The sequence below is a fragment of the Erinaceus europaeus genome, chromosome 8, assembly GCF_950295315.1.
Source record: "Erinaceus europaeus chromosome 8, mEriEur2.1, whole genome shotgun sequence".
In the NCBI taxonomy this organism is placed as follows: domain Eukaryota; kingdom Metazoa; phylum Chordata; class Mammalia; order Eulipotyphla; family Erinaceidae; genus Erinaceus; species Erinaceus europaeus.
This window is the reverse complement of record NC_080169.1, coordinates 27091864-27117882: the sequence shown is the minus strand read 5'-3', so window position 1 is coordinate 27117882 and position 26019 is coordinate 27091864. Positions and strand designations below refer to the sequence as shown.

The 26019-nt window shown below is 43.2% G+C and overlaps 1 protein-coding gene across 1 annotated transcript in view; it reads right to left on the bottom strand.

Moving 5' to 3' along the window:
• GSDME (gasdermin E) overlaps window positions 1-26019 on the bottom strand; it is a 78949-nt gene that overhangs the window by 36692 nt on the left and 16238 nt on the right. Inside the window, exons 3-4 of the mRNA XM_060196073.1 lie at window positions 22024-22216; window positions 8553-8564 (exon numbers count right to left, since the gene is read on the bottom strand). Of these exons, the coding sequence (XP_060052056.1) occupies window positions 8553-8564; window positions 22024-22216 (205 nt within the window). The remainder of the gene's footprint in view (window positions 1-8552; window positions 8565-22023; window positions 22217-26019) is intronic.

The following is a 26019-nucleotide window of genomic DNA, read 5'->3' as shown; positions in this document are numbered from 1 at the left end:
AATCTCGGTGGCAAATAAATCAATATAAGTAAAGCCTATGTATTTCAGTGAGTGTGTTTAAAAAAGCCCATAGGTTTCCTCATGCCACTAAAGAGTTTCAAGGAACAAAATGGAGTGACATATGCTCTTGAGTCCCTTAAAACCCTAGATTGGGGGTTTCATAACTAAGTTACAAGAAGACCATAGAAGTTGTAGATAGTCACCAAAGTCACACAAGCTGAGCTACCCAGACTGGTCTCACAAAACCCCACTCAGTTGCTGACTCCCTCCTCTCAGTGAGGAATTTGACCTTCATTTCTAATTAACTCTTGAATAGTTGTATACATTTCTACATGCCAATATTTTGGGGTCTGACTGTACCCATGGCTGAGGGAGGCAGTGGGATTAGATTCAAGTCCTTTGGCAAACTTTTTCAGAACAACCATGTCTGCCTGTCCTCTCTGACTCCACATCCTGGTGGCTGCAGCTATGTGTCCTTAGAAAATCTGTCCCCATGCACGTGGCGCAAAGCGCAAGAACTGGCGTAAGGATCCCGGTTCGAGCCCCCGGCTCCCCACTGGCAGGGAAGTCGCTTCACAGGTGGTGATGCGGATCTGCAGGTGTCTATCTTTCACTCTCCCTCTCTGTCTTCCCCTCCTCTCTCGATTTCTCTCTATCCTATCCAACAATGAACGACATCAACAATAATAACCGCAACAAGGGCAACAAAAGGGGGCAAGAATGGCCTGCTGCAGCAGCAGTGGGTTCATGGTGCAGACACTGAGCCCCAGCAATAACCCTGGAGGCAAAAAAAAAGAAGACAAAGAAAGGAAGAAAGAAAGAAAATCTGTCCCCAGATTGCCCTGATTTGGTCAGTGTCTCCTGGCTCCCATTAAAAAATACTGGATATGAAGACAGAAACCTATCTGAAGAGATCTATGCGCACCTATACTCACAGCAGCACAATTCAGAAGCAACCCAGGTGCCCAACAACAGATGAGTGGCTGAGAAAGTTCTGAGAGACATATTATGCAGTAGCTAAAAACAATGAAGTCCATCCACAAACTATTATGTTTTACTGTCGACTGTAAACCATTAATCCCTTAGTAAAGAAATCTAAAAAAAAAAAAAAAATGACGAAGTCATCTCCTTTATCATTGCCGTCTCTAGGACAGAATGTGAAGGCATCATGTTGACTGAATCATCTTACTTTGTCATTTAAATAACATGACAATATCATTTTTTTTTAATTTTAATGAAAACCAACAACAACAACCACCTCAGAACAGAGTGAGTTCCTGGAAGACGGAGTACGCAGCTCTATTAATTGGTTTCTAGACTTGTGCTGTCAACACAGTAGGCAGTTACATGTGTCTGTTACCACATAATGCTAGAGAGCAGAGCTGGCACGGAGCTCTCTTCCCTCTGCCAGCTGAGAGTCAGCACTCGTAAACAGGTGCAATGGGACAGAAGTCCTCCCACGGGAAAATGAGCAGCCAGATGTCCTTGGTCCTCCTCACACATCATACTGAGGGCATGCTGACATGCCTTTCTCCTCCTGGAGTTTGGCCATACAAAAGAAAGGACAAGAAATTATGGGCACACAAGCTCAGTATAACTAATTTTTAAAGAGTTGGGCCCAAAGGAACCCATCTGGAGACAAGTGAATTGCTATAGTTACTGAATGGGGCGAAGAGCGTCCTCTCCTCCTCCAGTGGGCTTGCTGAGGCCCCTTCATCGATTCTTCTGTGAGCTCATCCTACTTCTGTGCAGCTGGCAGTGCTATGAGAAGGACACCTGGACTCAGCCTGGCCCCCAGTTTTATCTCCCACTCCTGTCTCTGAGTCCCAGTGGGTGTATTTGGAAGACAGGTCTCAGCTGAAAGGTGCACACGTAGTGAGTGCTGGTCTAAAGTGACCTGCCACACACATCTATAATGTCTCTTTCCTTGCACTATTGGCAGGGATACCAAGCCAAGTTCCCTTCCCTGATTAAAGATACATTCAGAATTTTCAGGGTGCTAAAGTCCTCAGTAGATGCCTTCAAGTGAAAATCCAGATGTGGACTCAAAAAGCAGTTAAGAAAAGCAGGGGCCTGGAGGTGGCTTAATGATAAAGCAAATGCCTTTCATGTGTGAGATGTGGTTTTGAACCTGGTATCACAGAAGAATAGCAAGGACTACACCAAGGACAAACTGGGCAGAACAACATAGATGGTGGTTTTACACCTCTATATCTTTCTTTAAAAAAAAAAGTGAATAAGCATAGGCATGAAAGTCATTTGCAATAAAATACTACTATGCTGTCTCTCCAGCCCTCTCTATTAAAAAAAAAAGCTAGATATTTCCTATTTTCTTCTGTGCACTTGCATTTGATTTTCACTGCAGGGATACCAAGCCAAGTTCCCTTCCCTCTCTGATTAAAGATATATTCAGAATTTTCAGGGTGCTAAAGTCTTCAGTAGATACCTTTCAAATGAAAGTCCAGGTGTGAACTCAAAAAACAGCTAAGAAAAGCAGAGGCTTTTTTTGGGGGGGGGGGCTGTGGGGGAGGTGTGTCTATGTGTGTCTTTTCTTTATTTCACTTTCCTGTATCAAAGAAGAAAGAAGGAGAGAAAGAAAGAAAGAAAGAAAGAAAGAGGAGAGAGACAGAGGAGAGAGAGATAGAAAAAGAGAAAGGGGGAGTTGAGCAGTAGTGCAGTGGGTTAAATGCAAGTGGAATGAAGCACAAGGACCGGCTTAAGGATCCTGGTTCAGGCCCCTAGCTCCCCACCTGCAGGGGAGTCACTTCACAGGCGGTGAAGCAGGTCTGCAGGTGTCTATCTTTCTTTCCCCCTCTCTGTCTCCCCTCCTCTCTTGATTTCTCTCTGTCCTATCCAATGAGAGCAGCAACAATAACCACAACAATGATAAAACAACAAGGGCAACAAAAGGAGAAAAAATGGTCTCCAGGAGCAGTGGATTCGTGGTGCAGGCAATGAGCCCTGGCAATAACCCTGGAGGCAAAAAAAAAAAAAAAGAAAGAAAGAAAGAAAGAAAGAAAGAAAGAAAAGAAAAAGAGAAAGGAAGGAAGAAAAAAAGAAGAAACAGGTAACAGATATGTAGACACCAGAGAGAAGTTGGCTGGGAGATGAGGCCAGACATGAAATGCCAGGTAGCAGCAAGGAGGAATAGCAGTAGGATAGAAGCAGGGCTCAGAACCTAGCACAGTTGCTGGAGATCAGACCTGGGATCAAGGCAGCCAGGTATGGAAGCAAGGCCCCAATACTGAGACGGCTCAAAGCTCAGCCCTAAAGAAGCTGCCTAGTTTCCCAGACCAAGCTTTCATTTCTATCTCCTCTATTTCTAAGACAATGAAAGTCAAATGCAAGTGCACAGAAGAAAATAGAAAATATCTAATTTTTTTTTAATAAAGAGGGCTGGAGAGACAGCATAACAGTATTTTATTGCAAACGACTTCCACGCCTGAGGCTCTCAGCTCCTAGATTCTATCCCCAGAACCATCACAAGTCATAGCTGAGCAGTGCTCTGGTAGAGAGGAGAGACAGAGAGAGACACAGAGACAGACAGAGAGGTGTACTACAGCACTGAAGCTTCCTCCAATGTGTTGAGGCCCAGGCTCAAAGCTGGATCATGTGAATGGCAAAGCAGTACATTATCCAAGTGAACTGCCTTGCCAGCCCCAACATAGACTCTTACAACCCCAATAATATCCAAGCTCAGGAATGGAATCAGTAGGTAGGACAGACATATGTTTTGCAAGCCTGAAATCTTGAGCTTGACTTCCAACACCACACATGATCGAATGATGCTCTGGTGTCTCGCTTCCCGTTATGAAATAAGTAAAATAAATCCAACAATGCCCAGATGAGAGAGGAAAGCAGTCTTCTCTTACTAATTACAGATGCTCTCCTGTTGGGTAGTATGCCAGCTCCCCCTGGCTTCTGCTCAACCAAGCACTGGTATGCCTCTATAGAGATTGGGCTTGACTGCATTCAAAGCGGTCTATTTACATAAATCACTTTTACATTTACATAAAGCACCACACTCCCTCCAGGGCATTGGTGGTTTAGTGGTAGAATTCTCACCTGCTCCAGCCCCTCTCCTTGTCACACCCTGATCCTCTCCTTGTCACACTCTGATTTTCACCAGTCACTTTTCTCTCCACCCTCTCTATGTCACATCCTGTTTCCACCCTACTTGGCAAGTATGTATAAAGACAGCATTGTGAGTTTTAGGGTACTTTAGTTTAGAGTTTAGCTTAGCTTGGTATGGATCGCGCTGCATCCTGCATGAATAAAGAGTTACTGCCTACAGCTCAACCATGAGTCCCCAGTCGTCTGTTACCCACCCGTGAAACCAGCCCGGCGAAAACAACACTCTCCCAGGGAGGTCTTCTGTGGAAATGCAGGAAGAGCATATAGCACCACAAAACTCTTTCACTCAACTCCACAAATAACTAAGTCCTATTACGTTTCAGACACCAGTTTGGTGCCGGGGATCCCAGTGGTCGGAGCTGGGTGGTGGAGCACTTGGTAGAATGTACACATCACAGTGTACAAAGACCTGGGTTCAAGCCCCTGGTCCTAAACTGCAGGGGGGAAGCCTCACAAGCAGTGAAGCAGTGCTGCTGGTGTCTCTCTTTCCTCCTCTTTCTCCCCCTTCCCTTTCGACTTCTGTCTCTAACACGTACACACACACTAGAGATATAAATTTAACAAGGCAGTCCCCATTGGCACAATCCTCCTCTGTAATAAACCTGGACACTAACATGTCCTAATGGAACAGATTTCTGATGGAGTTCTGATAGCATCCTCCCAAAGGTAGGGCATGCCATGACAGAGCAGGAGCGATCAGCTGTGACCCTGTCCACTGTGCAGAAACGGGAAAACCACAGGGAATTGCTGTAACTGGGGAAGTTTCCTCTTGAATATCACTTCTGATGAGTCCCTCAGCAACCACTGCCAAGCTGTCAATTCAAGGACCCGGAATCCTAGGTCATCGGGTACAGAGAAGCCAGAAAGTTATGATCAACTCATGATGTCTGCACAGGCCTTGGAGGAAGTGGTCCTGATCACCTAAAGCTTTAGTTGTCATTGTTTTTGTTGCTAGGGATCCCCTACCCTTTCCGCTTCCTGTCTGCCGACTTCTACCCCTCAGCAGATTTTTTTTTCCTTTCTAGATAGACAGTGAGCGACAAGAGAGGGAGAGGAGAGATATCGCAGCATTGCTTCACCACTTGTGAAGCTCACCCTTGTGCAGGTGCTGCCTATGTAGTAGGGGACTTGAACCGGGTCCTTCTGCATGATACTCTCCTGGGTGAACTATCTCCCAACTTCTACATGAGTCTCACCCACCATCTGTACTCCAGTGGAGCACTGCTCTCTCAGCGATTACAGACTGGTATGAATCACATGACATGTTAGCGGCTAGGCCCAAAACAGGACACTCATCTTCTGGCTCTCAGTCCAGACCTCTCCCTATGGACAACACTGCTCTAAACCAGCAGCATCGGGCTGGCAAAATAGCTCACTCAGTGTGCTGCTGTGCCATGTGTGTGATCCAGGTTCATGGCCTGCCCACAATGAAGGAAAGAAACGTCAATGTTTTAGTCTCTCTCTCTCCCTCTCCCGCTCCCTCTCCCCCTCCCTCTTTGCCTTTCTGGCTGTAGCCAAAACAAATAAACAAAAACAGTAGCAAAAGGCAGAAGGTGTAAATGTCCTTGAAGAAAGTAGATTGTGGGGCTGGGTGGTGGTGCACCAGGTTGAGTGCACATGTTACAATGCTCAAGGACCTGGGTTCTCTCCTCTGGTCCCCACCTGTGGAGGGAAAGCTTATCCAGTGGTGAAACTGCTGCAGGTGTCTCCTTTTTCTCTTCCTCTTTATCATCCCTTTCCCTCTTTATTTCTGGCTGTCTCTACCCAACAAATAAGGATAATAAAAAAGATAAAATAGAAATAAAAAAGAAAGAAGATTGGCAGAGTCAGTTTCAATATCTCCCCAGAAACAGAAATGGAAACATTTTTTAAAAGAGCCCTGCTATTTCTTCCTTCCTTCCTTCCTTCCTTCCTTCCTTCCTTCCTCCCTTCCTTTCTTTCTTTCTTTCTTTTGCAAGCTGAGTTTTTTTTTAATATTTATTTATTCCCTTTCATTGCCCTTGTTGTTTTGCTGTTGTTGTTATTGATATCATCGTTGTTGGATAGGACAGAGAGAAATGGAGAGAGGAGGGGAAGACAGAGACAGGGAGAGAAAGACAGACATCTGCAGGCCTGCTTCACCGCTTGTGAAGCGACTCCCCTGCAGGTGGAGAGCCGGGGGGCTTAAACCAGGATCCTTACGCCAGTCCTTGAGTTTTGCATTTAACCCACGATAGGCACCTGAAGACCTGCTTCACTGCCTGTGAAGCGACTCCTTTGCAGGTGGGGAGCTGGGTTCTGGAACCAGGATCCTTACACTGGTCTTTGTGCTTTGCACCACCTGCGCTTAACCTGCTGCACTACCACCCGACTCCCAACTTTCTTTTTTTTTTTTTAATTTATTTACAAAAAGGAAACACTGATAAAAACCATAGGATAAGAGGAATACAATTATACACAATTCCTACCATCAGAGCTCCATATTTCATCCCCTCCCCTGATAGCTTTCCTGTTCTTTATCCCTCTGGGAGTATGAACCCAGGGTCATTATGGGGTGCAGAAGGTGGAAGGTCAGGCTTCTATAATTGCTTCCCCGCTGAACATGGGCATTGACTGGTCGAGCCATACTCCCAGTCTGCCTCTCTCTTTCCCTAGGGGGCAAGAACCCTGCTATTTCGAGGGGGTGGGGGGAGGCAGGGATTACTCAAGAAATGCTAATCCACAGAAACATAGATCTATATTGATGCTTAAGGCCTTAGTGATTTACGGCATTTCTCCCAAAGCATTACGATTTCTTGGCTAGAGCTGCAATGAAAGAAGCTATGTGTACTCAGAACAGTTGAAGAGTGGTGAAAGTACAAAGTGTTTAGACTAGATCATGTAAAATGCTCAGCTTTGCTCTTCTGACATCTCATTAAGTGGTGCAGTCAGTCTGCTTCTCTTTTGATAGCCAGCCTCCTCCAGCCTACAGACAGGACAAAATCTGCTCCCCCCAACCCCCCAGCCCAAGGCCATGACTAGAATTTAACTTCTGCAACTGCCTCCTGGTTGGTCTACTTCTAGACCCCTTCTGTTGCATTGCTTGTGCTGTGGTCTATTTACATAATCATTGTTTTGCCTGCACTGGTTTAATCCCCACTGGTTCGAGGTTTCCTTCTCCCCACCCCCTATCCTACTACTTCCTCTTCCTGACACTTCCGCCTCAGGAGATATATAAGGACAGGATTGTGATTAGAGCTAGCTAGCTTGCACTGCATCCCTGCTCATCAATAAAGATTGAACTGAGTTCCCAGCTCAGCCATGAGTCCCTGGTCGTCTCTCTCCCAGCACCTCCTACGATCCTGAAATGGATATGCCATGGCTGTTTTCATCTGCCTGTTTAGCCCTCTAGCCTCACACTCCCTTCACCCCATCAAGCCTGTGAGCATCTGAGAGAGGAAGGAAGGGGAGGTGCACTTCCGTCAGGTCTGTGCTATTTCTGCACAGGTGCTGCTCAGACCTCTCTGGGTCAACGCTCTGATTGAGGCATCAGAAGCTGCCAACCTTGGCTTTGTTCAGTTTTGACACTCTGCCTCCACGGTGAAGTGTCCCTGCCAAATCTGGTAACTGTGTACTTTGAAGGGAATGGAATTAAATGAGATCTCTGGGGCAATCCTGGTCACAGACACCTGAGGGAAAGTATGCTGAGGGTTCCTGGGAGGAATTTTTTAAAAAAATTTGATTTTATTTTTATTTCTTAAAAAGAGGCCCAAGGGGGCCAGTGAGATAACTCAACTGGAGAGTGTATCTACTTTATCATACCTGGGATCCAGGTTGGGACACTGGAGGAAACTTCGGTGCTATGGGATCTTTCCCTTTCTCTCTCTGCTTCTATTTGAAAAAAAAAGTCAACTTAAATTAGTAAAGCCCTGGTGATGACAAGAAGATGAGGAGGGGTCCTCAAGGAGGGAGAGAGGGAGAGAAGGAGGACAGAGAGCAAGAAAGAGAATGTTTTTCTGCACCTTGTGTATGTGCAGTATGGCCAACTGGAGATCTAGAAAACTAGGCTGCAGGGACAAGTAATTCATAGAGGCTACCACCAGGGGGTGCCACAGAGATGCAGAATTAACCCTCTGCCAGCACCTTTGGTTAAGGGTGACTCTCCTACTTAGGGATATTTTACCCCCTTGGGTTAAGAGCATTGCCATTTTTTTTTTTCCATTGGGGTGATTGATGATCTACAGTTAACAGTAAATACAGTTACTGGTACATGTGCAAAATTTCTCAGCTTTCTGCAAAACATCTAGGTCTTCCTCCACCATTGTGTAAATGAAATCCCCCACCCTACTCCAGAGTCCTTTACTTTGGTGCAATATACCAAACCCAGTCTAAGTTCTGTTTTGTGCTTCCCTTCTGTTCTTATTTCTTAACTTCTTTCTGTCCATGAGTGAGATCATCCCATATTCATCGTTCTCTTTCTGGCTTACCTCACTTACCATGATTCCTTCAACATCCATCCAAGAATGAGAGGAAGAAGGTGAACTCATAATTTTTCATAGCTAAGTAGTATTCCATTGTGTATATATACTACAACCTTCTTAGCCACTCACCTGTTTTTGGACACCTGGGCTGCTTCCAGGTTATGGCTATTACAAATTGTGAACATATGAACATAAATATACACATGGATGGGTGTACTTGGTTCCTTAGGATATATCCCCAGGAGAGGAATTGCAGGATCATAGGGTAGGTCCATTTCTAGCCTTCTGAGAGTTCTCCAGATTGCTTTTCACAGGGGCTGGACCTATTTAAAAAGCTTCTGCACAGAAAAAAAAAAAAAAAAAAAAAACCACCATCCAAGATGAAACCCTGACTCCTTATAGAATGGGAAGAGCTCTTTACATGTCATATAGAAGACAAAAGTTAATGGCCAAAATATATAAAGAACTCACCAAACTCAGTAACAACAACAAAAGACCCCATCCAAAATTGGGGAGAGGATATGGACAGAATATTCACTAGAGAGTTCCAAAAGGTCAACAAGCATATGAAAAAAATGCTCCAAGTCATTGATTGTCAGAGAAATGCAAATAAAGGAATAGATGTTATTTTTCTTTTTTTTAAGATATTATTTATTTATTTATTTATGAGAAACATAGGAGGAGAGAGAAAGAACCAGGCATCACCCTGGTACATGTGCTGCCGAGGTTTGAACTCAGGACCTCATGCTTGAAAGTTGATGCTTTATCCACTGCGCCAACTCCTGGACCACTTGGTGTTATTTTTCAAGACACCCTTGGAGTTTGTGAAGCTATTTGTCACTCTTATTTCAAAAAAAGACAAAAACCACATAAGAGCTCGTAAGCCAAAAGCCTGGAAGCAAACTGCTGAGTCATCATGAGCGCACAACCAAGTACTTCCAACCCCAAAGCCAATTCCCCTCCTCCCTTCCCCTCTCCTGGACCAGCCCCAGGTCCTGCAAACAGAAGGCATTTAGTGAACACTTGTTAATGAGCAAGCACCCTTTCCGCTCAACCATCCTGCTTCCCAGAAGCTAACAGCAACTCCTCTCTAGACCCCAAATACACTACTGGTCTCCATTTGGACTATAAAAAAGAAATACCGGGAGTCCGGAGGTAGCGCAGCAGGTTAAGCACAGGTGGTGCAAAGCACAAAGACCTGAGTAAGGATCCCAATTGGAGCCCCCAGCTCCCCACCTGCAGGGGAGTCACTTCACAGGCAGTGAAGCAGGTCTACAGGTGTCTTTCTCTCCCCCTCTCTGTCTTCCCCTCCTCTCTCCATTTCTCTCTGTCCTATCTAACAACATCAATAACAACAACAACAATAATAATAACAACAACAATAAAACAACAAGGGCAACAAAAGGGGATAAATAAATATTTTTTTAAATGTCTAAAAAAAAAAGGGAGTCGGGCGGTAGTGCAGTGGGTTAAGCGCATGTGGCGCAAAGCGCAAGGACCGGCTTAAGGATCCAGGTTCGAGCCCCAGGTTTGAGCGCCCCCGGCTCCCCACCTGCAGGGGAAGTCACTTCACAGGCTGTGAAGCAGGTCCGCAGGTGTCTGTCTTTCTCTTCCCCTCTCTGTCTTCCCCTCCTCTCTCCATTTCTGTCCTATCCAACAACGATGACATCAACAACATTAAGTACAACAACAAAACAAGGACAACAAAAGGGAAAATAAAAAACAAAAGAATTAAGAAAAAAAAAAGAAATAGCTAGAAATTTCAATTTCTCTGCCCTGGGGACACAATATTCCAATATGGTAAGGAAAGCCTGGCTGTTGTCTCTTTCTCTCACTTGGCCGGGACTTCAGGATTGTAATTTCTGACAAAAATCAAAATGAGCACAATGTTAGGCACATCTTGTGCCCAATGAGACCGACTCAGTCCCCACCATGCCTGCCCCACCTCTGTACACACTACAGGCTGTGCAATACCTTACCTCACTTTCAAACAACTCAGGGACAGAATGAAGCCAAACTGACAGAGCAATTAGACATTCAACCTTGCAGATGGAATCATTAATTAGCAGCCATCCGTGGATGAGGTGCAGCAGCTCTGCAAGAGGATGAGCCAAATGAAAGCTGGAGTAGAGAGTGAATTCACACAGAAGCCCTGGGGACACTCTTCTCTTTCCCAGCTCTGTGAATCCATAGCCTAACTAGGAAATAAGTCACATGTTTCCAGGTCCTGTGCTTAAATCCTGAAGAAAAGCAAACTAATTAGCTCCTGCCTTTCAAGCTCCTCAAATGTAAAATAAGATGAGCCAATTTTTTTTTTTTCAATCAAACAGCACTTAGAATGCTGCGCACAGGAGAGAGTGGGGAGGAGGGACTAAACCGAAGAATTCATTTGATGAAAAGGTAAGTCTGAGAGGGTGGGCAGTAGTGCACCTGGATGAGCACACAAACTACCATGGACAGGACCCAGGTTCAAGCCCCAGATCCCCAGTCGCAGGGGGAAAGCTTCACAAGAGGTGAAGCAATACTGCAGGTGTCTCTCTTTTTTTCCTCTCTACCTACCTCCCCCCTCTCAATTTCTCTTTGTGTTATCAAATCTAATAAAAAAAAAATAAAATAACAACATGGACTTGTGTGTCCTTGTGAAAAAAAAAAAAAGCAGTGAAGGATCCTTCAGGCCAGATTTGGAGAGAGAGAAACTAAATTAGGGGACAGACTGAATAGGGAGAGTGTAAAATAAATGCAGGAAACTGACTTGGAGCAGGTGAGAGAAGCAGGGTGTCCAGGGAGGAGAGTGAGAAATGGTGTGAAAGAACAGGAGGTCTTGTCTATCTGCAGAGGGTGTGATGCGTGATGCCATTCCAGCATGGTGGAGAGCACAGAAAGGCACAGCCCGGGGCAGTGGCATCAGCCAGTTGGCTGCCCTGTGGAGAATCAACTGAAAGGGGAGGGACTACGAAGAGTTCAGGAGACATCTAAGTAAGAGAAGGTGAGGACTTGACCCATGGAGATGCTCATGAGGTGGGGGCAATGGGAACAGGTAAGACTGACACTCAAGAGAGTGGCGGTGGCGCACCTGGTTGAGTGCACATGTCACAATGCTAAAGGACCCATGTTTGAGCCCCCAGACCCCACCTGCAGGAGAAAAGCTTTGCAAGTGGTGAAGCAAGTGTTGCAGGTGTCTCTTGTTTCTCTCCCTCTCTATTACACCCTTCCCTCTCAAGTTTAGGCTGTCTCTATCTAATAAATAAATAAAGATAATAAAAAGGGTTTAAAAGCCAAGATCAGGGTGGCAAGCTAGCTTATCTGGACAGTGTGACTGCCTTGCTAAGTATATGCCACAGCTACCATCCCAGAACCCACCACACTGGAGGAAGATCTGGTGCTGTGGTCTCTTTCTCCTCTCCATCTGTCTATCTCCATTTCTGTCTTCCTATTTGAAAAAGTCAGAGGAGTGAAGCCCTGGTGGGCAGAAATTAAAGAAGCAGGATCGACTCATGAGGTGAAGTGTAGGAGAGATACAAGGAAGGAATGGATATGATAATCAGATTTTGGACTGAGAGAGCTAAACTTATACTTTGTCAACTAGCACCTGGGTGAGGGCGTTGGATATAGAATTAGGTTTAGAAAGAAGACAAGAAGCTCAGGGATGGATAGAATCCATATCACTGTGTGAAAAGTTGAATAATAAACATCTGTTGTGGAGGAACAGTTCAGTTGGTAAAAGCACAAGACTTGTATGCCTGAGGTTCTCTAGTTTGATCCCCAATGTCATGTGTGCTGGAGTTTTGTCTTGTGTGTGTGTGTGTGTTTCATGTGAAATTTTCTCTCATGCATAATAAATAAGATAAAAATTTAAAAAAAACTATCAGCTTACCTGAATTATAACTCCTGATTCATTAGAATTGTGGCTCATCAGTTCTAAAAACACATTATTTTCTTCACACTTTTTAACATCTTTGAAATCAAGATGATTCCAAATTGGCAGGTGACATGATTAATCAGCAGTGTTCTTTCTTACTGGTACAGAAAATAGTGGTGCATCTTACAACAGCTGACACCTCTAATTTGATGAAATATGATAATGTCTATCAATCTTAGAAGAAAATAAAGCAAGGCAGTTTCTTCTTAGGACTTAAATCCTCCCTAGTTCCAGAAAGATCTGAAAGTGCCTTTAAAAGTAACTCTTGGGAGTCGGGCGGTAGCACAGCAGGTTAAGCACAGGTGGCGCAAAGCACAAGGATAGGCGTAAGGATCCCAGTTCGAACCCCGGCTCCCCCACCTGCAGGGGAGTCACTTCACAAGCGGTGAAGCAGGTCTGCAGGTGTCTATCTTTCTCTCCCCTCTCTGTCTTCCCCTCCTCTCTCCATTTCTCTCTGTCCTATCTAACAACAACAACATCAATTACAATAATAACTACAACAATTAAACAAGGGCAGCAAAAGGGAATAAATAAATGATTTTAAAAAGTAACTCTCGGGAGTCGGGCGGTGGCGCAGTGGGTTAAGCGCACGTGGCGCAAAGCGCAGGGACCGGCGTAAGGATCCCGGTTCAAGCCCCCGGCTCCCCACCTGCAGGGGAGTCGCTTCACAGGCGGTGAAGCAGGTCCGCAGGTGTCTATCTTTCTCTCCCCTCTCTCTCTGTCTTCCCCTCCTCTCTCCATTTCTCTCTGTCCTATCCAACAACAAAAGCAACGTCAACAATGGCAATAATAACCGCAACGAGGCTGCAACAACTAGGGCAACAAAAAGGGGGAAAAATGGCCTCCAGGAGCGGTGGAGCCCAGCAATAACCCTGGAGGAAAAAAAAAAAAAAGTAACTCTCAGGCCAGCAAAATTGTTTACCTGGATGGTATGCTACTTTGCCATGTTTACAACCCTGGTTCAAGTCCCCCCCTCCCCCCGCCACACACACACACACACACACACACACACACATTGAAGGAAGCTTCAGTAATGTGGTCTCTCACTCTTCTATCTCTCTGTCTTTCTGTCTTGCTTTTCCTATCTGAAAAATTCAGCCTGGAGAAGTGGAGCTTAGGAGCTTATTAATAAATATGTAAGTAAAAGTAAAGATCTTAACCAAGATAGGATGATTTCTATAGAAAGACATCCCCCCAACTCTCTCTCTCTCTCTCTCTCTCTCTCTCTCTCACACACACACACACACACACACACACACACACACACACACACACCCAGGGACCAAATTTTGGAAAGAATTTTCAGAATGCGTATCTCTCCTTTTCTCAACAGATTCCACATGTATGCATGCAAGTCTGTGTACACACACTCCTGATGTTTTACCAGCTGGCTATGCTTACATAGAGAATAAAAACAATTGAAGGTCAAAAAAACTTTGAAGAGCTTCCAATACTAATAACTAAGGCAAAAATCAGGAGTGTGTGTATGTGTATCTATAGTTAGGGCCTCAGGAGTACATGAGTTCACTGTTCTTGGCCTTCTGGTTTTATTCAGAGACAGAGAGAAAAGGAGAGAGACCACAGAGCTGGAGCTTCCTCCTGTGGTGTGTGGCCCTCCCATGTGGTGCTCAGGGGCTGAAGCCTGGGGGGTGTATGTGGCGTATCGTCTCTAGGCCTCAAGATTTTGGATGGGGAGAAATTTTTCTTTTCTTTATTTCAATGGAACCTTATACATCGGCAATTCCATCTCTTTAGACTGACTTTTTTTATACTCAGAAACAGAAAGAAGGAAGAAACACCACAGCACCAAAGCTCCTCTCACTGTCATAGTACTGCATGTAGTGTGCTGGGGGTCGAATCTGGTTCACACACATGGCAGTGCAAACATCCTGTCAGATGAGCTGTCTCTCTGACCCCTAGAATGTGATGTTTGTTTGTCTGTTTGTTTTCCAGAGCACTGTTCAGCTCTGGTTTATGGCAGTGCTGGGGATTGGACCAGGAGCTGCAGAGCCTCAGGGACAAGAGCCTTCTGGCATAACCATTATGCTGCCTTTCCAGCCCAGAATTTAACTTTTTTTTTTTTTTTTTTTGCCTCCAGGATTATCACTGGGGATAGGAGCCTACATTATGAATCCCCTGCTCCTGGAGGCCATTTTTCCTATTTTGTTGCCCTTGTTATCGTCATTGTTGTTGTTATTGTTACCATTGCTGTTATTGTTGGATTAGACAGAGAAATGGAGAGAGGAGGGGAAGACAGAGATGGAGAGAGAAAGATAGACACCTGCAGACTTGCTTCACCTCCCATGAAGTGACTCCCCCCCCACCCCCCGTAGGTGGGGAGCCAGGGGCTCCAACAGGGATTCTTAGGCCAGTCCTTGCACTTTGTGCCATGTGTGCTGAACCCGCTGTACTACCATCCATCCCCCAGAATTTACCTTTTAATGGCAATAAATTACTGATTTTCAGAGAGTACAAGGGTGAGTGTGAACTGAGGGGACTATGAGGAAATATTTTTTTAAAGGAATAGTTTTAGGTGTTGGCCCACCTAGTAAAGGGGGGGGGACACCGAGTGGTAGTGGATTCAGCATGTAGGCACTGAGCCCCAATGATAACCCTGATGGCAACTAAAAACAAAATGAAAAAATATATACTATGAGTTAGAAACTCTAAGAATTTCATTTCACTTCTCTTCTGAGGTATATCTCCCTGCTCCTGTCAACGAGTTACCCTTCCCTCCAATAGCTCTGACCTTCCCAACTTTTGTAACCAGCTTCTATTTGGGGGATAATAATAATAACAATAATTATGGAAGTATTCACACTAACAACTACAATGAACAAAAACTTGCCATGTGCTTGATGATGCTCTACATGTTTTCTCATTGAATTCCTTTTTCCTTTCTCCCTCTCTCTCTCCCTCTCCCTCTCCCTCTCTCTCTCCCTCTCTTTTTCTTTTCCCAGCGCACTGCTCAATTCTGGCTTATGGTGGTGCAGGGATTAAATCCAAGATCTCTGGTGCTTCGGGCATGAAATTCTATTTCATAAAACTCTTTGCTATTTCCCCCAGGCTCCTCATTTAATTCTCAGAAATACTCATCTCATTTTATTAAAATCTTAGTCACAGGAAGCAAGATGAGGGGGTTCCTGTGTTTTAGTTTAAAGAAAAAGACCTTTTTTTAAACCTATGGGGTAGGTGATATATTAGCATGTTATCTTACTCCCTGTACACCTATGTTTCAACAGCCAATTACTTTACTTTAAAAATATGAGCTTGAAATCTCCCCTTCAGCAAGCAACCTAAAAATAATTCCATTCACCATCCTCCAGAGAAGAGTGTGAAGTGGTGCTGTGGGTCTCCCCTACCCCTACCTCTACCCCTACCCCTTGAAATGTCTTTCCCTTTGTTGTTTGACCCCTTAAAGCTGCTCCAGAAGAAGAAATAAAGAAAAAAGAGAATAAAAGAAAGGATCAGATTCAGGAAATTCTTGTTCTCTGAGTACATGTGGCCAGAGGTCTTTAAATAGGCAAAAATCTCTATTAATTAAAAGTGATGCCAGCACTAAGTTGAGCATAAAGACAAAGGAAATGATTTTTAAATCCTTTGCAATAGGAAAATGTGTCAGAGAAAAAGAATACATGGTCCAATTCTGTTGCATGAGGTTTTCAAGAAAATTAGGCCCTCTAATTCCTCCCTTCATAAAAAATCCTAATCATGTATTATCAGGAAAAAATGGAAATAAAAACCCCAGTTAGATATAACTCCTTATACTACTAAGAATGTCCTACATCTCAGTGACCGGAAATGGTAAGTGAAATTGTGAAGAAAAAAAAGGAACCTTTGTGCCAGGCTAGCATCACCGGAGAGAGAGATGATCCAGGAACCAAGCTCGTGGCAGTAGTAATACAAATCTTTATTCATGTGGGCGTCCCAGAGTTGGGCGTGAGTGCAGCAGGTTAATGGGCATCAGTGCAGCAGGTTAAGCCACGTGGAGCTAATACCGCCAGGTGTCCACATCCCGGTCTGTACCCGACCTCCTCTAGGTCAGGACGTGGAAGAGAAAGAAACCAGAAACAGAAGTGGCTTTTATAGGATAAAACCAGAAGTGGCAAGTAGGAAACGGAAATGGCTAAGAAAGGGGGTGAAGAAAGGAAAAAGGCATTCTGGGAAAGTAGAACTTCCTTAGCAACTGTTGCGATGGTTTTAACTGGTGGGATTAATGTCACCCTGTAGGCAGGACAGGTCTTGAGGTAGAAAGAAGATAGACCAATGGGATGGGTGGGGATCTTTCAGGCAAAACAATGATTATGTAAATAGGCCATAGTATCAGTAATGCAGGACGGAGCAGGGGGGCTGGCTTAATGCCGACACCTTTGTACATTGCCAATAGGAATGTGTACAGGTCTAGATTCATAAGAAATCAGGTTGGAGTTTTTTTGTTTTTTAAGATGCTAAAAATAGATTTAACATATGATCCAATAATTCCACTCTTGATAATCTATCCAAAGTATACAAAAACAATAATTTGGAAGAACAAATGTATCTTTTAACTTTCTTTTTGAATAACTGTGCTATCTGGGCCAGGTGGTGTTGAACCTGGTTAAACTCACATGTTACCATGTGCAAGGATCCAGATTTGAGCCCCAGCTCCCCAGCTTCACAAGTGGCAATGAAATAAATAAATGAATAAATAAATAACTGTGCTGTTTATTTTTATTAAAGCCAATAGAAGCCTTATTGTCCAGCAACACTAGACAAATGTTATCTACACACCGCTTATTATTTCAAGGATAGATGAAACTTGTTTTTGAAAAAGCACACACATCTCATGGACAATAAAGCAAATATTCTGCATTCTGAGGGCAAAACAACTTGTATACAGATGACAAGTTAATCTAAATGACCTGGAATAAAATGACAGCAAATCAGGCCTCAAGAATGTACCGTACTCAAGCGTTACTAATTGCCACTCCCAAGGCCACGCTTATGTCAGTGTTTTATCAGCTGACAATACTATTGGAGTCTAAAGACAGGCAGTCTGTGTCAACAGAATTTATCACTCTGGCATGAGAGCACAGGAACAGTAGTATTGCATCATATGCATCCCATAATCAGGAGCGCTCCCCCTCCTTTTCCCTCTAGCCCACCTTCACCACTCTGCAACAGAACAAGGAAGAGTCAGTGATTCTGTGAAAAGACACCCCTTCCATTTCCTACATTCTGACACTGTTCTTTATCATGATCCCGGTTTCAAGCCAACCCTTCCTCACCACCTCAACAACAAATGGGGTTTCTGAAGACCCTCCAGAGGTGCTCTCTGCCATGTGGGGTTGCCTGCAGGTTGGCAGGCACTAGCTGTTCGTTCACAGGGGTTTGGTTTGACTGTCCCTTGTCTACTGTACACTCCGGGCACCTCCCCAGGGGAGCTGCATTCATGCTTCTGCCTTTACATTCTGTGCTACAATTATTAACTACCTTGAACGCAACCATTTTCTCTGCTTCATGGTTGCTTAAGCACAACTTAGAAGGAGAACATGATCTCTGGAGCCAGGAAAAATCCTGGTTGAATTCCAGCTCCCATATCCAAACTGGGCTCTGGGACTGAGAACATATCACATCTTCCTAAGCCTTAGATTCTCAAATGTAAAAGGAAACACCTCAGCAGGATGAGTGAGACACAGACTATAAAGTGCCTGGCGTACAGCAAGTGCTCAGCAGATGCATGCTTCCTTCCCAATCTTCTCTTCCTCCTGCCACCCACCATCACTAACGAGTGCAGGCCCCAGCTTCTTCCTCTTCGTGAGAGAATAGCTTCTCCTGTCTCCGCTCACCGATCTCTCCCCACATGCTCCTTGTTGGCACGGTCTCCTTCACCTGAATCGTGAAGAGTGTTTGAAAACTCTATATTGGGAAATGTGACGATAGAGCACTGCCAAACAGCAGTTCTTGAAATAGAAATAACAAGAAATCAACATAGAGTTGAGAGTTAAAGAGACGTCTGAAACTGCAGAAGCACAGACACCCTGGCCACTCCCTGCTCGCCTGTCCCTCGTCCCCTTTATCCACTCACTTGGCAAATGTAAACTGCAGTATGTCCAGTTAAAGACTTTTCTGATGGGGTCAGGTAGTGACACACCTGGTTGAACATACATGTCACCATGTGCAAGGATCCAGGTTCGAACTCCTGTTCCTCATGGGCATGGGGGAAGGCTTCACAAGCAGTGAAGCAGTGCTTCAGGTCTCTCTCTCTGTCTCTCTCTCTGTCTCTCTCTCTCTCTCCCTCCCTCCCTCCCTCCCTCCCTCCTCCCTCCCCTCTTAGTCTCTTTCTGTCCTACCAAATAAAATGATAGAATTTTAAAAGTAATAATAATAAAATAAAATTCAAAGTAAAAATAGAAGTTTTTGGGTTTTTGTTTTTTTTTTTACAAACAGCAGGCACTTTTCTAGTATGTTCCAAGTGTTACAGTGGAGAAAGAAGATGCCTCTTCAAGCAAAGAGGAAAACAGAAGAGAAACTGAAACTCTGACTGTTAAGAGAGGTGTACGTCTCTCCTACCTAGTGCCATCAGAGTTCAAAGTTCTCTGTCAGAAAACTAATTGCTGCCAAAGTCTCAACTCGGTGGAATCTTGGAGTCCTAGAAATTGCCAGGGGAAACAGCCAAATTATAGCCTTGGTCTTTCAACTCTATTACACTTTTGAGGCTATAAGACAACGAAATCAGTTTCGAAGTTTCTAATGACATTTTTTTTTTTTTTTCTATTCTCCCCGACACACACTGCCCACAAACCCCAGAGTCTTTTACTTTGGTGCGATATGCCAATTCCAGCTGAGGTTCTACTTGTGTTTTCTCTTCTGTTCTTGTTTTTCAACTTCTGCCTGAGAGTGAGATCATCCCATATTCATCCTTCTGTTTCTGACTTATTTCACTTAGCATGATTTCTTCAAGGTCCATCCAAGATCAGCTGAAAATGGTGAAGTCACCATTTTTTATAGTTGAGTAGTATTCCATTGTGTATATATACCACAGCTTGCTCAGCCACTCATCTGTTGTGGGACACCTGGGTTGCTTCCAGGTTTTGGCTATTACAAATTGTGCTGCCAAGAACATATGTGTACACAGATCTTTTTGGATGGATATGTTGGGTTCCTTAGGATATATCCCCAGTAGAGGAATTGCAGGATCATAGGGTAGGTCCATTTCTAGCCTTTGGAGAGTTCTCCATAGAGGTTGGACCAACTTACATTCCCACCAGCAATGCAGGAGGGTTCCTTTGACCCCACAACCTCTCCAGCATTTGCTGCTGTTACCTTTTCTGATGTATGACATTCTCATAGGAGTGAAGTAGTATCTCATTGTTGTCTTTATTTGCATTTCTATGACAATCAAAGACTTGGAGTATTTTTTCATGTGTTTCTCAGCCTTTAAGATCTCTCCTGTGGTGAATATTCTGTCCATGTCCTCTCCCCATTTTCGGATGGGGTTATTTGCTTTCTTGTTGTTGAATTTGGCAAGCTCTTTATTTATTTTGGTTATTAGTCTCTTGTCTAATGTGTGGCATGTAAAGATCTTCTCCCATTCTGTGAGGGGTCTCTTGGTTTGGGTAGTGTTTCTTTTGCTGTGCAGGAGCTTTTTAATTTGATGTAGTCCCATGGGTTTATGCTTGGAAGGTCACAGTTATCTAAGCAACCTTGATTCCCTATAAAATCTGCCTGCCAAGTGATTGATTTCACCAATAAGATTTCTGGTTCTCTTTTTGCTAATGTTGAGAAATTAACTTGGAGCATCACGAATGCTTTGATACTGCTCAATTTTCCTTCCTCTTTCATTCAAATTTAAAAAAAAAGGAGAGAGGGAGGAATATACAGAAAAGAAAGATACCACACCACCACTTCACTCTCATGTGGTGTCAGGGTTCAAACTCAACACCTTGTATATAGTGAAGTGTGAGCTTCCCTGGTGTAGGCTACCTCCCAGTCTCTACCCATTAGTTTGTTCGTGTTTGTTTTGCTATTGTTCTATTCTGTTTTTTTTCTTTTTTTAATATTTTTGTATTTTAATTATTTATTATTTATTGGATAGAGACAGAGAAAAACCAAGAGGGAAAGAGGGGTGGGAAGAGAGACCTGCAGCACTGCCTCACCCTCATAAAGCTTTCCCCTAGAAGGTGTGGACTGGAGATTTGAACCCAGGTCCTCATTTACTGTAGCATGTGTGCTTAACCAGGTGTGCCACAGCCCAGCCCCTACTCATTAGTTCTTTAAGCATAATGTCATTCAGTGGACAAAAGCATTTTATATTTCATATAATTCTATGAGTAGTGGAAAGGGGTAGTAAGCCCCCCCCCCACACCCCCCTTGGCTATATACAATAAATTTTGTTAATCTGGTCTGGATTTGCATTTTAACTTTAAAAGAAAAAGGCTGATAAATGTACATATGTTACTACACAAACTGAGATATCATCTTTCATCAGGTTGATCACAATAACCTCTCGCTCTTTATCTTTTTCTCTCATTAAAATAAAATATTTGTAGGAAAATATTTTTAAATGCTGACACCTCTTTTGGGGCAATGTGAAATTGTGACCCTGATATAGTATCTGTCTTAAAAAGTGACATCTCCTCAATAAAAATTAAACTTAAAAAACGTATTTGCTGAAAGCTAAACAATGAAATGCAAGTAGGGTTTCCTTGCAGACTTCAAAATGATATATACATAATAGTACATGCTTTAAGATAAAGAATATACATCCTTTGCTACAGCATGGATGGAAGGAGAGGGAATTATGTTGATCAAGATAAGCAGAAGGACAAGGACAAGTACTGGATGGATGGTCCCACTGATGGACTCTCAGAAACAAAAAACAATACAGGGTGAATCCTTAGTGGACTATAATCTATCAACAGTAGATTTGGGGGACTCAGAAAGGGGAAGGAAGAATTATTAAAGGGAGGTTGGGAACCTAAGTCCCTATGTCAGAAGAAGATGATGGTTTGATTGAGGTTTTGATTGGTTTGAAATGTCTTGGTAATGTGGAAATACAACCTTATGACAAAAATCCTGTAAATCAACATCTCCTCAAAAAATTATTTCAGAATTGGGAGGAGACCTCAGATTTGAAGATAAGTTCTTCCCATACAATCTCTTGCTTGCTTTTCTTTCCTAAATAGAAAATTAGAAAGAACTAAAAGGAGTGGCAGAAGGCGGGTGTGATTTTTCCATTTTTCTGATATTAAAAGCCAAAAATGTGAGACAGAGCATTCTTGCTGTTGGCATTTTTAAAATTGGTACAATTGGGGGGGGGGGAGTACATATCTGTCTGAAATAGCATCCCTTTCAAGTGCATCCTAAGTCTCTCCCCTCAGGCTAAGGGTAGAAGAGGGAATCTTCACAGGTCTCAGCACAGCGAGCATTGAATACACGTTTGTTGACTGGCAAAGTTCCCAACTGCCCCCTTTAAACAAAGGTCCGACGAAGCAACCTTTAAATGTGAGATGTGTCAAAAACCCAAAATGCCAAATGAATTCTCATTACCTCTCAACGGAATCTCGGATGAGCTGCTGCAAGTCTACCTCCTGCTTCCTCAGAGTTCCAAAGGAAGACTGGCTCTCCACCAGGCCTTTGCCTCCCACATTCAGCTTGACCTTCCCCAGTGCCGTCTCGATGCTCCCACTCACATGGTTTTCAAACTTGCCTTCGTATTTCACAAACTCTGACTCCACGACCACTGGAAAGAACGAGACATTAAAGGACTCTAGTGAGGAGATGGCAACCTCTACGCCTTATGTCACCTGGCTTCCCAGTCCTGTGGAGATCTCGGAGGAAACATGAGGCTGGTGTTCTGCATGGAGAATAACCAGCCTGTACTATGTGCTTGGGCAAAAGAAAATGGTATAAAAAACTATGGGTGCTGACTGAGAACAGTGCAGATGGGTAACCAGAGTTTCTACTGAGTGCTTCTGCTTGCTTGCTTTCTTCCTTTCAACAATATTTAATTTATTTGAGCTTTTTCTTGGTGTTTAATATGTGATTGTATGGCTATAAGTTTCCCTCTCAGTACTGCTTTAGCTGTGTCCCAAATATTTTGATAGGTTGTGTCTTCATTTTCATTTGTTTCCAGGAACATTTGAATTTCCTGCTTGAGTGAATCTCTGACCCAGTGGTTCTTAAGGAGTGTGTTGTTCAGCTTCCAAATTCTGTGACTTTTAATAATTTTCTGTTTGTTGTTAAATGTTAGTTTTACTCCACTGTGGTCTGAGAAGATACTAGGGATGATTTCGATGTTCTTGAATTTATTGATGCTGTCTTTGTGGCCTAACATGTGGTCTATCCTTGAGTATGTGTTATGTGGATTTGAAAAGAAGGTGTATTCCAGTTTTTTGGGGTGAAGGACTCTGAACATGTCCAAGAGGTCTAGTCTGTCAATCTCTTCATTCAATTCTCTTGTATCTTTGTTGGTTCTCTGCTTTGTTGATCTGTCTAAGTGTGAGAGTAGGGTATTGAAGTCTCCCACTATTATTGTATTACTATTGATGTATTTTTGAAATTCTTTCAGTAAGTGCTTGACGTATTTAGATGGTCCCTCATTGGGTGCATAGATGTTAATAATTATTAAGTCTTCTTGGCTGATTGATCCTCTAATCATTATGTAATGTCCTTGCCTATCTTTTATTACTTTATTTAATTAATCCTTTCTTAAATAAAAAGAAATAAATAAAATAAATATAAAAAAATAAAAAATAAAAAAAATTTAATTTATTTGAATAGAGACAGAAATGAAGAAGGCAGGAGAGTTTGAGATGGGGGGAAGGGGAACAGAGATGAAGAGAGAGACAGAAAGACACCTGCAGCACTGCTTCACTTCTTTCAAGTTTTTCCCCCTGCTGATGGGGACTAGGGACTTAAACCCAAGTCCTTGTGGATTGAAAAAGTGCACTCATGGAGGTTATTTTCCCCATTTTTGTTGCCCTTGTTGTTATTGTTGTTACTACTGCTGTTGTTGTTGGATAGGACAGAGAGCAATCGAGAGAGAAGGGGAAGACAGAGACGAGGAGAGAAGGCTAGACACCTGCAGACCTGCTTCACTGCTCTTGAAGTGACCCCCCTGCAGGTGGGGAGCCAGGGGCTCCAACCTGGAGGCTCCACCCCAGATCCTTACACCAGTCCTTCCACTTTGTGCTATGTGCACTTAACCCACTGTGCTACTGCCCGGCTCCTGGCCCCCAGCCCCTGAGTTTTTATCTTTCAGTGTTTATATATATGTGGATTCCTACATGTATATATAGTGGGTGTCTGTGTGTTAACACAAAGGATTTGTAGAGTTTGAAAAATCAAACATTTGTTTAACCATTGTCAAGTAAAGAAGTAGTATATTTTAAATAAAGATTGGGGGGGAGTGGTGGCGCACCTAGTTAAGCGCACATGTTACATACAATGCACAAGAACCCAGGTTCTGCCCCTGTCCCCACCTAAAGGGGGAAAGCTTTCTGAGTGGTGATGCATGGCTGAAGGTGTTTCTTTCCCTCTCTAACTCCCCTTACCCTCTCAATTTCTGGCTGTCTCTATACAATAAATAAAGATAATAAAAAATTAAAATTAAAAAAATATATATTTTAAATTTATTAGTGAGTGAGATAAAAGGAGAGACAAAGAGAACCAGTGTATCATTCTGTTACATTCTGGTGATCGAATTCAGGACCTTATGCCTGAGAGTCCAATGACTTATCAACTACACCACCTTCCAGACTGATGTACCTATATATATATATTTTTTTAATGTTATTTTTTCCAGTATGAAGATAGAATATAAAAGGATGAGATGAGGCCAGTGCCTAAGCAGAAAAACAGCAGCTCCCTGTCTCTCAGGACAGAAGTACACTCTGTCTTTGAGAGCATTTCCCCACCCACCTACATTATCAGCCCCAAGCAAACTTATCTTACCTTTTATCTTATTTGTTTATAACTAACATATACCAAGTCTTACTATCCCTTATCATGCAATTCCTTATCTCTACCTTCCTGATAAAGTCAACAGACATTCCTTTCCTCTCTCCCTGGAACATACAAGCTAGGACATTCTTCTCTCCTGGTTACACAAACATGAAGGAAGATGCCACCACCTGCCTGCTGTCCCCGCTTGGATCCCAGTACTAGAAACTGTCTTATCTCCTCATCTGGTCATATCTACGTGATTGCTCTTAGATTGCCTTCAAGACTTGCCCTTTGTATCCACTAAAGACAAATATCTGATGATTTCATAGCTTGACTGCCAGTTTTCTCCAGTCTCCATATTTCTACCATGGTATGTGTGTGAGTTTGTGTCCACCACCATGGTTTCACTGCTCTGGGATTACTTTTTCAGAGAGAGATAGGGACAAAGAAGCAGAAAGAGAATGAGTGAGCATATCTTGGGAACTTCATCTTGGCCTCTTCTACAATTTGCACTCCCCTGGTTCAACACTCTCCTGGGCTCTCAAGAATACTTCATAAGGAATTAAAATTCACCTGAAGGCTTCTAAAGGAGGGGATGGGATATGGAACTCTGGTGGTGGGAATTGTGTGGAATTGTAACCCTTTTATCCCACAATTTTATCAATCATTATTAAATCATACACACACACACACACACACACACACAAATCCACCTGGAGGAAAAAAGTCTTTTTGTTTCCTTCCATTCATTCACTGCCCCTGACATCTATAGATCTTTAGTGCCAGGAAAACCAATTTTTTTCTCAACCAGAGTTCATGAGAATTAGGCACTATGTATTATCTTTGTAACTTACAATGATCTCCACTACCACCACTAAAAATACAGAGGATACAACAAAAGTCCTGGACCAGATGGCTTCACAAACGATATCTACAAAACTTACTTCTTAAGCTTTTCCATAAGATTGAAGAAACAGAATACTCCCTTCCACCTTCTATGAAGCCAAAATCACTCTGATACCAAAAGCTGATAGTGACAGAACAAAAAAGGAAAACTACAGACCAATATCTCTGATGAACATAGATGCCAAAATATTAAACAAGATCTTGGCCAACCGGATACAGCAACATATCAAAAAGATTGTTCATCATGACCAAGTGGGATTCATCCCAGGAATGCAAGGCTGGTTCAACATCTGTAAGTCAATCAATGTCACTCACCACATCAATAAGAGCAAAGCCAAAAACCACATGATTATCTCAATAGATGCAGAGAAAGCCTTTGACAAAATCCAACACCCATTCATGCTCAAAACTCTACAAAAAATGGGAATAGATGGGAAATTCCTCAAGATAGTGGAGTCTATATATAGCAAACCTACAGCCAACATCATACTCAATGGACAGAAGCTGAAAGCATTCCCTCTCAGATCGGGGACTAGACAGGGCTGTCCACTGTCACCGTTACTCTTCAACATAGTATTGGAAGTTATAGCTATCAGGCAAGAGAAAGAAATCAAAGGAATACAGATTGGAAGGGAAGAAGTCAAGCTCTCACTATTTGCAAATGATATGATAGTATACATAGAAAAACCTAAA